Raw genomic sequence first — 16592 nt, 5'->3', positions numbered from 1 at the left:
CAGCGCCCTCTACTGTTCCTGCGTTAGTTCTTATTTCACTTTGGTGGTACCGGAAGTTGCTCTCCACAATGTTGTAATGCTGCTTAAATGTCATTGTAAAATTTAAAAATGTTACCTTAAAAAAAATCTTTTTAGGTTTTAGAAGTGTGTTACCATCATAACATTTTTAATTGTATGTATTTAAATTTTCTTACAACCAAAATGTATTCCATGTTTTTGCTCATTTGGGCATGTTGTTCTGCATCTCTTTATACACACGTTTCAGATGAGTCACATTAAAATGTCAGCCAGTTTTTAAACCAACCAATGTTCACTTTTTCTATCAAGCTGACTTTCTGAAATGAGTGACTGTCAGTTCTATTTCATCCTTACTGACCGCCAGAGGCAGTGCTTCACACTGGATATCTTCCGTCGCGCGCATGCGCAGGTCGAATATTTATATCAACAAAGTCACGTGTGACCTCGGATGACCCCCGTCGTCTATAAGTTCCGGTGTCATCCTGAGCTCAGACCTTTTCATCTTCTCGCGACGCAGGTTAGCTACCATGGTAGCATAAACAAGGATGTGTCTACGATCAAGACATATTAGAGCTCGTCGCTGTAGCCTTGTGACTACCGGTCGGAGTTGCGGTTCTCTCGCCCTCCAAAGGCTGCGACGAGCTGTCCCTCTTCGGAGGGAACGGTGTGTTCGCCGTTCGGACATCGAGCCCCGGACTGGTGGACGCCCCTATCATCGGTCGTCACCAGTCTGATAAGGGCCAGCTAAGTCGTGATGACAGCAATCGGTAAGATCGATTAACATTGTTTTCTATAACAGTTGTTTGTTCCACGGTTGGCAGAGCGCTTCCGCTCTAGTTAATCGAGTGGCGCGCTAACGAGAGCGTAGAATTACGCTGTCGGCCCGCCCTTCACAGTGTTACGGCTATCACAGTTAGCAGAGTGTTCCTGCTCAGGCAAACTTGGTGAGACACTAGATCGGCATTGGCGTTGTGTCCATGGAGATTTAATCTTTACATCTGACGTAATTTCGCAGTTAGCAGTGTCTTCACTCAGGCTAACTTGGTGAGATGCTAGCTGGGACGGCGTCCATCAACTTTGTAAACCTTACGGCCGTCACAGTTAACAGAGCATCCCCGCTCAGGTTAACTCAGTGGGAAGCTAGCTAAACAGAGCTGATACTAGGGCTGTGGCCATCAACTTTGTATCCTTACGGCTGTCACAGTTAACAGAGCGTCCCCGCTCAGGTTAACTCAGTGGGAAGCTAGCTAAACAGAGCTGATACTGGGGCTGTGGCCATCAACTTTGTATCCTTACGGCTGTCACAGTTAACAGAGCGTCCCCGCTCAGGTTAACTCAGTGGGAAGCTAGCTAAACAGAGCTGATACTGGGGCTGTGGCCATCAACTTTGTATCCTTACGGCTGTCACAGTTAACAGAGCGTCCCCGCTCAGGTTAACTCAGTGGGAAGCTAGCTAAACAGAGCTGATACTGGGGCTGTGGCCATCAACTTTGTATCCTTACGGCTGTCACAGTTAACAGAGCGTCCCCGCTCAGGTTAACTCAGTGGGAAGCTAGCTAAACAGAGCTGATACTGGGGCTGTGGCCATCAACTTTGTATCCTTACGGCTGTCACAGTTAACAGAGCGTCCCCGCTCAGGTTAACTCAGTGGGAAACTAGCTAAACAAAGCTGATACTGGGGCTGTGGCCATCAACTTTGTAGCATTACAACGATCACAGTTAGCGGAATGTGCTCACTCAGGCTAACTCGGTGAATGCTAGTTATACTAAATCAACATTGAGGTTGTGCCCATTGATGGTTTTTACGCATTACGGCTGTCGAGTTCGCTCCGGCTAACTAGACTAAGGTAATACTCGGATTGTGTCCATTGATTGTTGTAAACATTATGGACATATCGGTAGCGGATATCAGTTAGCAGAGTGCCCTCGCTCAGGCTAACTGGTAGCACACCAAGAGTTACAGCAACTGTCCAAGTGAAGAGAGTGTCCTCGCTCCCCTCTCACTATGAGGACTGTTTTCCTGACCTGTTCCACAGTGGCAGAGTGCTCTCGCTCAAGCTAACTGGTGGGACACCAATATCTGCAGCAGCTGTCTTAGTGAAGAGTGTCCTCGCTCCCCTCTCACTGTAAGGACTGTGTTCTTTTTGTCCGTTTTTTACAGTAGCAGAGTGCTCTCGCTCAAGCTAACTGGTGGGACACCAATATCTGCAGCAACTACCTTAGTGAAGAGAGTGTCCTCGCTCCCCTCTCACTATAAGGACTTGCCTGGCCTGTTTCCACAGTGGCAGAGTGCTCTCGCTCAAGCTAACTGGTGGGACACCAATATCTGCAGCAACTAGTTTAGTGAAGAGTGTCCTCGCCCCTCTCACTATAAGGACTTTGCCTGACCTGTTTCCACAGTGGCAGAGTGCTCTCGCTCAAGCTAACTGGTGGGACACCAATATCGGCAGCAACTATCTTAGTGAAGAGTGTCCTCGCTCCCCTCTCACTGTACGGACTGTGTTCTTTTTTGTCCGTTTTTTACGGTAGCAGAGTGCTCTCGCTCAAGCTAACTGGGGGGACACCAATATCTGCAGCAACTAGTTTAGTGAAGAGTGTCCTCGCCCCTCTCACTATAAGGACTTTGCCTGACCTGTTTCCACAGTGGCAGAGTGCTCTCGCTCAAGCTAACTGCTGGGACACTAATATCTGCAGCAACTATCTTAGTGAAGAGAGTGAGCTTAGAGAGTGTCCTCGCCCCTCTCACTATAAGGACTTTGCCTGACCTGTTTCCACAGTAGCAGAGTGCTCTCGCTCAGGCTAACTGGTGGGTCACCAATATCCGCAGCGGCTGGCCAAGGGAAGAGTGTCCGAAGGATCACTCGCCACTGACTGCCCCCTGCCTGTTCTCTCAACATTCAGCAGAGCGCTCCCGCTCGGACTGATTTGGGATTCCGCATAAACTAGTGGGACAAGGGTTCCATCAGAATCGCGGCCATGTTAAACTCTCCCGGCTGTAGGACCTGTATAGCTCCTCTTCAGCCGGAGGACGGCCCTGACCTCTTGCCCTAGCCTCGAGCTTCTGAGGCAGGGCCTCTCGGACAACCCAGGCAGGACCTGCGGCATCACGCCTTGAGCAGTAAGGTCTGCTAGGCTGGCCGAAGTGGAACACCTGATGCGGGAGGTCTACCTCCCCCTGTCAGGGCAGCTGAATCCAGCCCAACCTACCCTGGTCATTTTTATGGCGCTTGCACGCCTGGCATACACAGCAGCTGGAACATCCACCTGTGAGTGCCTTCTTCAGGCGCCTTCCCGCCCTCACCACCTTTTCTGTTCCTCCCTCCGAGGAATATCTGAGGGAGTTGCGTGCATGGTGGAGACACCAGGGCTCTCTCCCGCCCTTACATCAGACCATGCAGGAGGTGGCAAATCTGGCCTTGCACATATGCCAGCCAGTTAGACGACTATGGCGTCCATCAGTTTCCCCTGAGGAGACTCTGAGGCCCGATGCCAGGTGCCCTCGACCCAATGTCGGGTCAAAGATGACCTGCTATCCAGGGCTTATGACACAGCAGCGCTGTGCACCGTATCGACAACTCCCTCTCCCACCTCATGCTTTCCCTCGCAGATTCTCTGCAGCTGGCTACTTCGACGCTTCTGCTCAGTGATGCTTCATTGCAGGCGTTTGCGCTCATATCGAGGGAACGTGGATGTATGATGTCCACCCTGGTTCAGACTCGCCGCCAGGTTTGGCTGGCGCAGTCACCCCTATCTGAGACATGTAGGAGGACCCTCCATACTGTCCCAGTGGAACCTGGTGAGCTGTTCGAGTCAGCTGCTGTACAGGCGCTTCAGCGGACTGTTAGAGCTAGCCAGACCAGGCAGCAGTTCTCTGGTCTTTGCAGGGACATGCCTGCACCCCCAGACCTAGGGGTCCCACTTTGGCCCACAAGGCCGTTTTCTCAGCCTCCAGCTTACCGTAGTAGCCGCAACAGGCCTCGGCGTCCTGCTGAGAGGCCGGATCGCTACCTATACAACCCTACTTACATCCCTGTCCCCCCGGCAGGGGTGCCAGGAGATGTCTCCAGGCCGGCTGTCAGGGTTCTTTCTCCCATCAGCGGATTTCCAAGGGAGAGTGGTTCACGTCTATCGACGCCTGTTCCCATGGTGCATCACCACAACTTTCAGTCCTGGGTGCTTCCATTCGGACTCTCCCATCTCCCCATGGGTGTTCACAGTGTGTTACTGCTGTCCTTAACCCCCTGCAATTGCAGGGTGTGAACATACTGCCGTACTTAGACGACTGGCTGACCTAGGCGCCATCCCGGCTTCAGGCGCCACAGGACATTGCTCGCCTTCTCTCACGTGGCCCGGTGGGCCTCAAGGTGAACATGGAGAGGAGCTACCTGAGCCCTTCTCAGAGCATAACCTTCATTAGTGTGGCCCTAGGAGGGCCTGTCTGTCGCCCCAGCATGTGGCCAACGGCCCCCACAACCTCTCCCTCTTCCGAGGGGGCAGACGGTTGCCCTACATCCTTTTCTCCGACTATTGGGTAAACTGACAGCTGCCTCAACTGTCGTTCCCTTGGGTTTGTGGATGGCTGAACAGCCTTCACTTGGATGCCAGGTGGCACAGATACAGGGCAATAATATTATCGAAACAGTGCCTATTCACTATCCCCATGGAGGGAGTGCATATCTGGCGAACAGTGTCCCAGGAACCGAGCCCCAGGGGCTCGGTTCCATTCCACCAGGAGATTGTCACAACAGATACCTGCCTCTCAAGGCGGGGTGCAGTGTGACAGAACAGGACAGCCTGGGGGCAGTTGTCTGCTGAAAGACCGCAGGTCCAGGTTCTAGAGCTAGCGCTCGAGCACTTCCTTCCATGTTTGAAGGGAAAGCATGTGCTTGTCCGGTGGACAGCACCTCTGCTGTGATTTCCCATGAACTATCGATGGGGCACCAGATCTGCAGAAGTTGCTACGGGGATCACCGTGGCCTTCTGACTTGGGAGGCCCCTCGCCTGACCAGCCTGTGGGCAATGTACCCACCAGTAGAATGGAACAAGGTTGTGGTTTCCTGTTCCGTTACAAGCCTCCACCGTGAGAGTGGCGGCTGCATCCAGACGTGTCGACCCACTGCCCCCACTGGGTCTCCCTGACGGAGAGGACCAGCCCTCTGGGTCAAGATGCCCTGGCTCACACGTGGCCAGAGGATCTTCTTAATGCCTTTCCACCATTCTACTTTTGCTATAAGCTTGTCAGAGTTCTTCCCCGACAGGAGGGATCTCCTGTCGCAACTAGAGGGTCGGATTTGGCATTCCAATCCCTGCCACCTTCAATTAGGGGTCACGGGAGGGCCCGACCGGATGCTGAGTGGCTGCATAGAACCAGTCTGACGGACTATTCTGAATGCCAGTGCGCGGTCTACCTGCCTGCAGTACAAGAAACAGGTGGAAGCTGTTCTCCGACTGGTGTGCGGCTCAGAACAAGGTCCCAGTACAGCGCCCCGTGCCTGCTGTACTGAGTTTCTACAGTCCCTCCTGGATAAGGGCCGGTCTCCCCTGCATGGGACCTACCCTTGGTACTGGACACCTTATGCTTGTCTCCTTTTGAAACCCTGGCACAGGCGGAGCCGAGATGGCTATCGGCAAGACGGTTTTCTCCTTGCTGTCAATTCAGCTCATTGTGGGGGCGAGCTGCATGCCCTATCAGTGGAAGAATCATGTCTGAGGTGGAACTCAGATGGCTTGGGTGTCACTTTCTGGCCTAAGGCAGTGTTTCTCCCAAGGGGGTGGATACGTTCACATATAAACCGGCCTATCCAGCTGGCAAAGTTGACCCCCCCCCTCCCCCATCGGGAGAGGAGAGGTCAAGGCTGCTGTGCCCAGTGTGAGCCCTCAGAGCTTATGTGGAAGCCACCGCCTGCATAGTCAGTTATGGTGAGCCTAAGAAGGGCTGTGCTCCTTTTTAAAAAAAGAAAAAACAACACCTGTCCCACTGGATAGTGGAGGCCATTGCCGATACATACAAGGTGAGCGGCTGCGCTCGGCCATCCGGGGTGAAGGGTCACTACCAAGAGTGTCTCCACACCGAGGGTAGGCCTGAGTGGTGTGCCTGTGGGGGATATATGTGCGGCGGCCTCATGGGCATCACCGAGCACATTCACCAAACACTACAGAGTTAACGTTGCCAACCCTCATCCACTGGGGAGGGTTCTTTGGCCAATTTTCTCTGCCGGAGCTATAAGAGGTAGTTACTGTGCTTCCTCGTGACTCTTTTGGTATAAGTCATCCAGTGTGAAGCACTGCCTCTGGCGGTCAGTAAGGATGAAATAGAACGAAAGTTACGAATGTAACTACGGTTCTATGAATCCTGGATGACCGCCAGAGTTCTTGGTCACTCGGAATCCCGTGAACTCGCGAGAAGATTCCATAGGACTGAGCTCAGGATGACACCGGAACTTATAGACGACGGCGGTCATCCGAGGTCACACGTGACTTTGTTGATATAAATATTCGACCTGCGTGACAATCCCAATATCTGCTGCCTCTGTCGAGCGGACATTTTCAGCCCTCAAACACATTAAAACCTATTCAAGAAATACAACTGCTGACCTGGATGGGGGACATCGTCGGGCGGTGGAAAGAGCACTTTGAGGAACTCCTAAACCCAATCTCTGCAGTCATGAGATCAGATCATTTGAAACTATAAGAATTAGAATTAACAGATTCCTTAATATAAATATGATTTCAACACTATTTTTCTCATCAGACACTTTTCTCATTTTTATTGTTTGTATTGCAGTTTGCCAGCAGCTTTCTATTATTAGTTCAAATGAGAAATGTTGAAAGTGATTAAGAAGCCACACTGATGGATAAACTTATGAATACTAATGTACTGCAATGGAAAACAACCAACTCCTATTATTTTAAAGAGATAAACATAACAAGTTGTTCAAACTTACAAATATAAATGACCAGCATTTCAGGTATTTTTTTTTATACTTTGGAACCATTTCAGAACTTTGAACACTGAAACCAATAAACCAAGTTGTTCAGAAAGGTTGTTAGCTTGTCAGCACACGTCCCAGCATGCATTGTGTTTGAGTCTTGTTCTTACTAACATGGGGGAAGTTATAATGGAGGGTTGTTATGTATCTTTTTATACCTGCACTCTCTATGATTAGAATGAAAACACTGTAAACAGTCACTTACATCATCATTGACTGATCCAGATGTGACTGTTAGCAGTACAGGAGAAGTCCAGTCTAGTGAAGGTGTGATGTGGAGTAATCCAACATTCAACCCTGAACATGCTTCACTGATGAAAACTGAACGGAAGTGGGAAACGAGTCTTCCATTTCTAGACACTAAACTGAACTAAACAGTTGTAGCTTTAATTTCATTAAATTTAAGTTTTATACATTCAACTTCCAAGTCATGAACTGTTCTATACAAACCTTTACACAATAAAACAAAATAAGGGAGCTGACAATGACTGCATTATGTTGATAGATTTGTTTAAATGCCAGTTTGATAAAAGCAAAAATATAATTATTTATCAAATAGTTGTTATAATCTGTGTAAACATCAAATGATGCCTCATTTATATGAAAAGCCCACTGACCTGGAGACGAGGAATCTTGTTTACCAGCCCATTAGTTAAAGTAGGGAACAGCTCTGTTATCTGGAGCATGCAGTGGATCCTCACAGCTGTTCAAACAGCTGGAGGGTTTTCAGACTTTTCTCATTGATGAAACTACAAAGACTCATTAACTGAGATTTCTGCAAACGGAGTGTCACATGGAGACAAAATAGTAAATGTAGTAGGCATCAGTGTGAATATGGATAAAATCCTCAATCAATATTTATGTGGTTTTACAATGAGATATCAATATATGGTACATTTTCTGAAAAAACGGAATAGTTTGTTCGTTATAGACTAATCCAGCAAATAAAATACTTAACAGGTGAAGAAGATAAATCATGATTTTTGCATCAAATACTGCTATGAAGTCCTGTTTACTGGTTTGTAATATTGCCTAATGTAACTATTATGATAGATGACACTGTATAATGGTTTGGGATTTTTTTCTGACAGTTGAGAAATGTATCATCACATATTTATACTACCCAATCTAAATAGTATGCAGTCCTGCCTTTATATATCTCATTTTCTTTTTAGGTTTATCCATTATTTATGATTCCAAAAGTAAAAATTCAACTCTATGTTGACATTTCATACAATTAAGAATTGATGGCATACGTAACACCCAACCAATCACACGTTTGACCCAACACTAATGTTTAGTGCTCTGTTCATGTGGTTGTTAATCTGCCTGTTGTTACAGAAACATGTTAAGAACATGTGTCAGCAGCTTCAGACAGTAACCTGTCATATGTTAGTAACACACTGTACACAGTGAAACATAAAATACAAAGAAAGTGATTTATTCACAAGATTATGAAATTCAAAATATGTCCAGACAAAACAGATAACTGATCAGATAGACACGCCACAATTCAGAGACATTAAAGGCTTTGAAAACAAAGAAGTGAAAGGATAACAGAAAGTTAAAAGGTGTGGATCATTCTCCGTCTGCTCTCATACTCTCTCCAAGGCCTCCAACATGATGATGCTGTTTCCCCGGATCACCTATGCGAAAGGAGACCACACAGAGTTAACTCGCTGCATTCAAGACTTCCTGCAGGTTTCACTGTAACATTTAGATCACCTTTAAAAATCACAGAGAATAGAGCTCCCGATATCACTGTGCATGCTGGCTCATCGTGAACTTTCACATGGAGCTGTTTCGGCCTCGTCTTTTCAGTCGTCTGTCTCATACGAAGGAACTGATACCCTCTGATTGCACTCAGTTTACACATGGTCTTGAGCTAAGTTGGTCGTACACTGGTGCACTAAGCCCGACCTAATAGTTGGGCCTGTTGCACCATCTAGGCTTAATCCTTCTCCTCACTAAGAGCGGGTGTGAATCTTACACCCAGTCAGTCAGGAGCAAGTACCAGCATTTATCCCCTCGTGGCCGTAACCACCTATGAGGTCACCGACGTACAGCTCTCATTATTATTTCTTGATTTAAAAAGCCCACTGTCTCTCTGTATCTGCTTGAAACAGACAGATATCTTTACCAAGGCCATCTGCGGTGGTGAGGATCTGCCGGGTGAGGCAAGTGACGGCAGTGTGTGTGTTCTCTGCAGCCATTTACATACAAAACTATAGGCTGTAAACGTAATATGGTACAAGCTAGGGCTGGGCGATAAATCGATTTAATCGATTAATTCGAATGTGTGCTTTAAGGCGATGTGTTTTATTGAAAATCGAGAAAATCGCCCCCACCCCTCCCCCCCGTTGGGTTCCCGTAGTAGAGTGCGCGCGCATTGTTTACAAACTAAAACAATGGCGGCCAGCAGCTTCACTGCTGGCCGCCGCCACCTCACAACAACAACCCAGCATTTTGGAGACATTCACCAACTGTACTCCGCATGAGAAGAAGAGTGCCCGGTGGAAAGCCATCACGGATGCAGTCGCGATGTATATCGCAAAAGATATGGTGCCCATATACACCGTGGAAAAGCCGGGGTTTATTCACCGTCTCAAAGCTTTGGACCCCAGGTACGTGCTACCAAGCCGTAAACATTTTTCTGACGTTGCCTTGCCTCGGCTGTACAATAGTACACGCCAAAGGATCTCTGCGGAGCTGGAGGGGATGTCATTCTACTCCGCAACAACTGACCTGTGGTCCAGCAGGTTGACCCAGACACCGATCCACTTGACTGGTGGAAGCGTCACCAACTTAACTTTCCAAGGCTAAGTACTTTAGCAAAGAAATACCTCTCTGTGCCAGCTACAAGTGCCCCCTCTGAGAGGCTTTTCAGTGTGTGGGGGGGGCATTGTTACATGCCACCGTGCATGCCTGAAGCCAGAGGTAGTAGACAGGCTTGTCTTCCTGGCAAAAAATATTTAGAAAAAACATGCACTACTGTTTAATACTGTTGGTTATGTTGTGAATGCACTTGATTTTGTTTACATGCACTTATTTACTGTGCAAAATATGTTATGTTGATGTTAGATCAGATGTTGCACTTTTGAAAATGTGAATGTTAAAGGGTCATATACATTTTATTTCATGCTGTGTTTGTATCAGTGTATTCAGTTAGAAAAGCTTACTGTAAAAAGTTACATTTGCACAGTTGTTTACAATGGAAGGCTACTATTTAATGCCATTTAATGTTATGTTTAATTTAATTTTATATTTAAATGATTCAGGCAAACAAAAGAGTGACCAAATACTTTTTGTATACTACAGGCACCTTTCTACAATGTTCAGGTTTTGTTTGCACTTTATTTTTATCAACCTACTTGGGAAAATCATCACAAAATAAAAGAAAAAATTGTTTTCAACAGCTTCTGTCATCTGCAAAAAATTTTGGGGGGAAAAAATCGATTTAAATCGTGAATCGGATTTTTTGTAAAAAAATCGGAGATTTTTTTTTTAGGCCATATCGCCCAGCCCTAGTACAAGCACAGTATTAAAAGATATCATTGAACACTATTGACACTCTGTTCTGCAATTATATAAAGCTATTTTATGTCTCAAATATCCGATGATGATATGATGCTCCACAGCTGTGTCAGTAGCAACAAGTCCAGCTCTCTCCGTTCTGTTCTCCAGGGGTGAGGAATGCGACGGCGCATCAGCACAAATAACACTGCTGGTTTGAACGTTTATAATCAGGGGATCTAGCCTGCACTTTACCGGAGGTGGTGAAGTGAACATTTGTGTGGACAGTAAGATGCGCTATGGTGAGATGTGTGCCTCATCACAAGTGGTTTCAGTTAGTTTGCACAAAATCTGCAGCTGAAAATAAACCTCGTCATAGGAACCAAACAGACCGTAACCAACAGACACCAAAGGTTTACTCTATAGTGAGTGGCAGCTGAGATTTCTGACACAACAGTCATTGTGGTGTTCACCTTAGAATTTGGACCACCAAATCAAATGGCAGAGGGTAGTGCACTATGTAGTAGGAGAAGGGATTTTGGACAGTTGTGTTCAACATGGAAGTTGGAGACAATTATTTAAAAAAAACACCAGCCGAGGTACTGACCACCATGCCAATGGTGTTCTGTTGTCCTCCTGGGCCCATCTCCAGAGAGTCATCCACCACCAGGTTCATGAAGGGGTCGAACCCGCGCAGGATACCCTGCACGTGTCTGCCTCCATTCAGCTTCACTGAAAGGACGAAATAAGGCACTGATTTATCCTGTGAGTTAGGGTTCATCGCTGTTCTGTTTGCTTTCAAAAGACTGTTCGGCTGATATTCCCTGATCCAGTTCAAACTGAGCTAACCCTAGCAGGGCTGAACCATGGTGAAAAATATATTAATGGCGATTATTTTTGACTGATAATATAAATACAATTACGATATACTTTGCCACGTGAAAAGAAATGACATTTTCATTGAAAATACATAAAATGTTTATGATGTGATTTTAGCGGGAATATGTCTCCTCAAGTCTGTCAAACACGGTGTGTAGGCAAAGACATTTTGTACCACCACAATATTGAATTTAACACGGTTCGACTTTAACAAGCGATATGAAAATTGCAGTAAGCCATACTGAGATTTCAGTAACATTTAATGACTGAATAGTGCAGTCCTTAACCCGAGCTAACCTATTGTGAAGACGTTTCCCGTTAATGTTCCAGCTCGTTATGGGCTGCTTTATTGTGACCGTGACGCTGAAACATAAACCCATTCGTATCTAATGTTAAATCTGCACATTTTGACGCTAAGCTTCCAGTTTATTTTACTAATGGTCTCTTCTATTCTGACTCAACTGTTGCTCAGAGTATCTTTGTCTCTTTCTGCTCTTTCCATTTCAACTGTACCGTGCGTTAAAGTATTATTGGCTGTCAAACGGACTGTCGGGGTAAGCTTGTACTTCAGCTTTTAGTGATACTCACACGACAGCTTCTTGTCCATGAACCTGAAGAAAAAACAGCATTGACTTGCATTAGAGAGGCTTACAGATGATAGCTACATAACTGCCGATTACAGAGTCTAGCTAATGCTAGCTAGTTTCCGATGCTAACAATGTATATCAGTGTTGCTGTGCGGGTATGTTTTCCAGAATACAAAGCAGGATCAAAATAAACCGTACAGGTTCATCTAAACAAGCTCAACAACTTACTTCTTCAACTCCGGGGGATGTGCTTTGCTCATTTTGTCTTTAATTACTTAAAACCGACACAGTTGCTCAGATATTTACCGCTTCGCAAAACCACAGAAGGAAAACGTGCCGTGAAGGACCGGAAGTTCACCGGTAAGCCTCCATCGTGGACATTATGTTGCTGTTTCAGCACACTGCCACCACGAGGCCGGGAGGAGGCACTGTCGGTTAGTTTCTGATCTTGTTCAGCGGACATACTTCAAGTGTTTCAGTAGAATAGAAAAGGGGACCGCAAGGAGATCAACTTGAATAAATAAATTACGGCATCATCTTCACAGCTGATTTTCATTATTAACCGACCAAACATTTTCTAGAAAACTGAAGATGGAATACTGTATATTCTAGGCAGGCAGGGACAAACAAATCTAACAATTTAATACAAAAATGTTTGCAACATGAAGTTAAGCCTACATTTTATGTTTCATTACATTTCATGTGTGCCAAAAACAGTGTAACATTTTTAAGTGTGATTCAAATCCCTTTTTATATAAAATATTTTTAATGTGGTGTGGTATATGAAAAGATTAATGTATTCACAAAACTAGTTAAAATAATTAAGACAAAGAAATCTTGTGAAAATTGTTTTTATTATGTTCATCTATAAAGAACCATAAACTAATTCACAAAATACCTCGAAAAAAGAAAACTAGAAGCATCAAACCTATTAAATCATAGTTTACATTTTCACAGTAGAACATTGAAAACTGAAAATCCTTAAGAAAAACAACAACCACCTAAATTAGACCATTTGGGCGTCAAACTGGGAAACAGAAATCCTTAGAATCTTGTTCATTCACCAAAGCCCACTTCTCAAGCATCAGACATACTGAAGGGCTGCCAACAGGCTGTCTGCTTGCATAGCTGGGTAATCTCACTCCAGTACATGCCAGCTAAAGAGACGGGCCTCAATGAAAGGCATTGTACTGGATACAACTACCCATGACATCCATTCAAAGTTTGATCTTTCTATGACAATAACTACCACATGTTGGGGCCTCGAAACAGCACATAGAAATGCTCAGAACACGTTAACATGTCATACTTTGTGATTTCATTCAGACCTTGGGGCAGCACTTGCTAACACTTTGCAGTCTTTACCAAAGCACTACATTTTCATCTCGTACCCTGACAACACGCAGCAATGACAATCCAGCAAGTGACACACCACAGATCCCACCGATCTGTGACAAATTATTGCCAAATGTGTAAGAAACATAACAAAAATAGAGCAGAAGACATGTTACCTTACTTAGCAAAAGCACTCCAGATATCTGGTGTAAAAATAGACCGACAGACGTCATCTCTGGCTAGAACGTACCATGACTGTGCAGACGGCCTCATTTCCCAAAAAGACCATCCTCGCTTTAAGATGTTTGAGAAACTAGGTCCTGATGTGTACAAAACAGTGGTGTAGAGTCAATGTTACATTTCTGTTGAAGAACTATACGAGTGTTTTTGCATGTTTTTTTTTTTTTTTTACTTGTAAGGCTGCTGAAGGTTTCAATGTATTCCCTTTGCAGACACACCAGAATGTTTCATCCATCACAGGGAACCTGTTGGTTTATGTTGAGTCACAGATGTGTTGTATATCTATGCTGTAATAAAGCTGAAACGGATCTTGAATTAGAGAAGTGTTCATTACGAGCGCTTGTGGGATTCTTACACATGGTCCTTTTTTGGCCCACATTTGCTTCTTGCTTTGTTTGATTTCACAACCACTGCCTAAATGGTCAATGTAATGGATCTCACAGAAGCTGATTTACATACTGTACTGCACAAGAACCAGGTTTGAATATCTAAAAAGAACTATGGTATGTTTCAGAATATGGTTGGCAGTACGAGTGTTATAGTGAAATGCCTAAATAAAACATGCAAAAAGCCTGGTATCGTCCTTTAACAAGTCATTCTATTCTACCCTCGATATGTTGGTATGGAGAACATTAAACCGACAGCGCAGGTATAAAAACAAAATGTCCTGAATGCTCAATCAGTGAACTGCTAAATCAACAAGAATATCATAGTGATTTCATCACTCTCCGCTCTCTAACCCCTCAAGGCAAAAAGGCAATCGCTGTGGACATTCAAACTGGATCTCAGGCTTTGCTGGCCTGATGTGCGTAGCCCTCTGTGATGCTGTCCTCCTCCACCCTGACTCGCAGGTGCTCCTGACAGTGTTCTAGGAAAGAGTCCAGTGCTGAGAAACCCTGCTGGCAAGGCACGCAGTGGTACAGCCTCTGCCTCTTCGAGCCCAGCCATTTACAGGTGTCCATCTCGCTTGTGCACAGGCTGCACTGTCGCCTCTTCACGGAGGACTGGTGGAGCTCCACGTGCTCCCGGAGCCGCGACTGCAGAGAGAACACTTCTGCACAGGAGGGGCATGGGAACTCTCGCTCTAGTTCATCCTCCTCCTCCTCTTCAGGCACTTCTCTGCATCTCCCTGGATCAGTAACTTTGTTCTCTACTTTGGCCACTTTCCTGGGCCTCCCTGGACCAGCCTTCACAGGCTTGTCTTCGGCTATGCTAGGTTTTACTTGATTTAATCCACTCTCTGATAACTCTGAGTCTTTGGTGGTACATCCTACAGGCTGACTTTTGTTTTTGGTTGTGGTGACGCTTGAGGCTGTGTGCTGTCTGTAATGTGCCCTAAGTGACAAATGATGCAAGAAGACTTTGCTGCAGATCTGACATGAATATGTGAATACTCTCCTGCGCTTGATTGTGACCGGCCATGGTTCTGTCATAATGTGTTTCTCTCTGCTGTGCTTCTCTTTTCTGTGCATGTACAGCTTAGAGGTGCTTCTGAAAACCATGTCGCAAGAGCGACAGTCCAGAAGCTTTGTTTTGGATTTTGGCATTTGAATTCGATCTCTGTTCATCTTGATATTCCGCTCTTTCCTAGCTTCTCCACGAGTACGTTCTCTTTTGGTCTTTAGCCCCTGTTCTGCATGGTGAGTCTGTTTGTGGCGTTGCAGCCCGGCCTCTGTGCGGAACATTGTCGAACAGAATTGGCACACACTGACAGCTCTGCTGCTGGGCCCTGGGGTGTCTGAGGAATCTGAGCGGGTCGAGTCTCCCTCAGAAACTGGTGGAGAATCACCTGGAAGGCTTCTGGCATCAACTATATCTGACGGGGATGGTGGTTCACTACAACCAGCTTGCTGGTGGTGCAGCAGAGCCTGCTTCTGGCTGAAGCCTCTCCCACATGGGGCACACGCGTAAGGGCTACCGTCCAGGAGGTGAGGCGACTCGTCCTGCAGCCTGCAAGGATCTGAGGTTGTGCACAAGGGGCACGGAGAACCCAGCTGGGACTCGCCAGGACAAAGCTCACACGGGGAAGAGTCATGATTGCACTCATGTAGTTGTAAGGACGACTTCAGGGAGAACTCCTGCCCACAGGACGGACACCGGTGAGGCTTGGGTAATGTGTGTTTTAGTTCCTGGTGATGCGACAGATCTGTCGCATAAGAAAAGCCCTTACCACATTCTTGACAAACATATGTGGCCAGGAGCGACGGTTGCTGCCTCTGGTTTTGTGTGTGCTGTTTTGGGTCAGCCCGTGCCATGAAGCTGGCGAGCCTTGACAGTGTGTCTGCTGCCGTCTTGGAGCGACTGAACGACTCCTGGGCCCTTGTTGCGCTCCAGCTGACGCCATCCATCCTCCCACACCAAGCTTCTCTGCTGCTTTGTAGGAGACAGTGGAAGTTTTAGTCATTAGCTTGGAACTCACACATAAACAAGAGCCAAAATAAAAGGCTCAGGGATTCAGCAGTGCGTTTAAAAAAAAGAAAAGGTGACAGTGACGAGCAGACAACAGCTAACGTTAGTCAACTGTTGGTATTGAGAGGGGGCGCGTGCCTTCTTGTTAGCTTCTTCCTCTTTTGCTAACGTTATCGATAATTGGTATCATAAGCTAGCTTACAGTTAAAAAACAAGCAATACAGAAACTCAGTTAAAAAATAACTTGGCAACTAGAGGTACATTAAGTGAAAAGTCAATGCTGCCATGGTGGCAGCAAGGTTACTCACTGTACTGCGTGACCACAGGTTAGCTTCGTGTTTGCTAACGTTAGCTTGTGGCGAGCTGCACGAACATTTCGTAGCTAGAACATCTGAGCCTGACACTCACACTGATGCAGTTCAACGGGTCTCCTCCCAACTGGTTAAATTCATATGGTATGTCGCGTTAGCATCAGGTTTCGTAGCCGAAAACAACACGGACATGGATGCAAAAAGTGAAACTGAAGTTTATGTTACGTTCATGTTACTTCTGAGTTATCAGCATCATTTCCGGCGCGTCACTTGCCCCAATTCAAAACACCTTTTGAGCTTCGACAGTAACG

The 16592-nt window shown here is 46.1% G+C and overlaps 2 protein-coding genes across 2 annotated transcripts; both read right to left on the bottom strand.

Moving 5' to 3' along the window:
• Positions 1-8432: 8432 nt before the first annotated feature.
• On the bottom strand, positions 8433-12345 carry snrpg (small nuclear ribonucleoprotein polypeptide G). Its single transcript, XM_079274440.1, has 4 exons — positions 12215-12345; positions 11988-12010; positions 11128-11252; positions 8433-8653 (listed from the first exon to the last, which is right to left on the bottom strand). The coding sequence occupies exons 1-4, from the start codon at positions 12244-12246 to the stop codon at positions 8603-8605; spliced, it is 231 nt and encodes a 76-aa protein (XP_079130566.1). The 5' UTR covers positions 12247-12345; the 3' UTR covers positions 8433-8602.
• Positions 12346-12915: 570 nt separating this feature from the next.
• On the bottom strand, positions 12916-16501 carry LOC306781231 (uncharacterized protein). The gene is made up of 2 exons (XM_079273981.1): positions 16379-16501; positions 12916-15931 (listed from the first exon to the last, which is right to left on the bottom strand). The coding sequence occupies exon 2, from the start codon at positions 15907-15909 to the stop codon at positions 14347-14349; it is 1563 nt and encodes a 520-aa protein (XP_079130107.1). The 5' UTR covers positions 15910-15931; positions 16379-16501; the 3' UTR covers positions 12916-14346.
• Positions 16502-16592: the final 91 nt, after the last annotated feature.

The sequence above is a fragment of the Melanostigma gelatinosum genome (assembly GCF_949748355.1).
Source record: "Melanostigma gelatinosum genome assembly, chromosome: 8".
NCBI classification, from domain to species: domain Eukaryota; kingdom Metazoa; phylum Chordata; class Actinopteri; order Perciformes; family Zoarcidae; genus Melanostigma; species Melanostigma gelatinosum.
Note: the sequence above shows the minus strand (reverse complement) of the source record. Positions and strands in the feature narration are given on the sequence as shown.

Coding starts and splice junctions, on each gene's coding strand:
- snrpg (XM_079274440.1), bottom strand. CDS start 12,246: ATGAGCAAAGCACATCCCCCGGAGTTGAAGAA. Junction 11,253..11,987: donor CATGGACAAGAAGCTGTCGT/GTGAGTATCACT, acceptor TCGTCCTTTCAG/TGAAGCTGAATGGAGGCAGA. Junction 8,654..11,127: donor AGAACACCATTGGCATGGTG/GTCAGTACCTCG, acceptor CCTTTCGCATAG/GTGATCCGGGGAAACAGCAT.
- LOC306781231 (XM_079273981.1), bottom strand. CDS start 15,909: ATGGATGGCGTCAGCTGGAGCGCAACAAGGGCCCAGGAGTCGTTCAGT.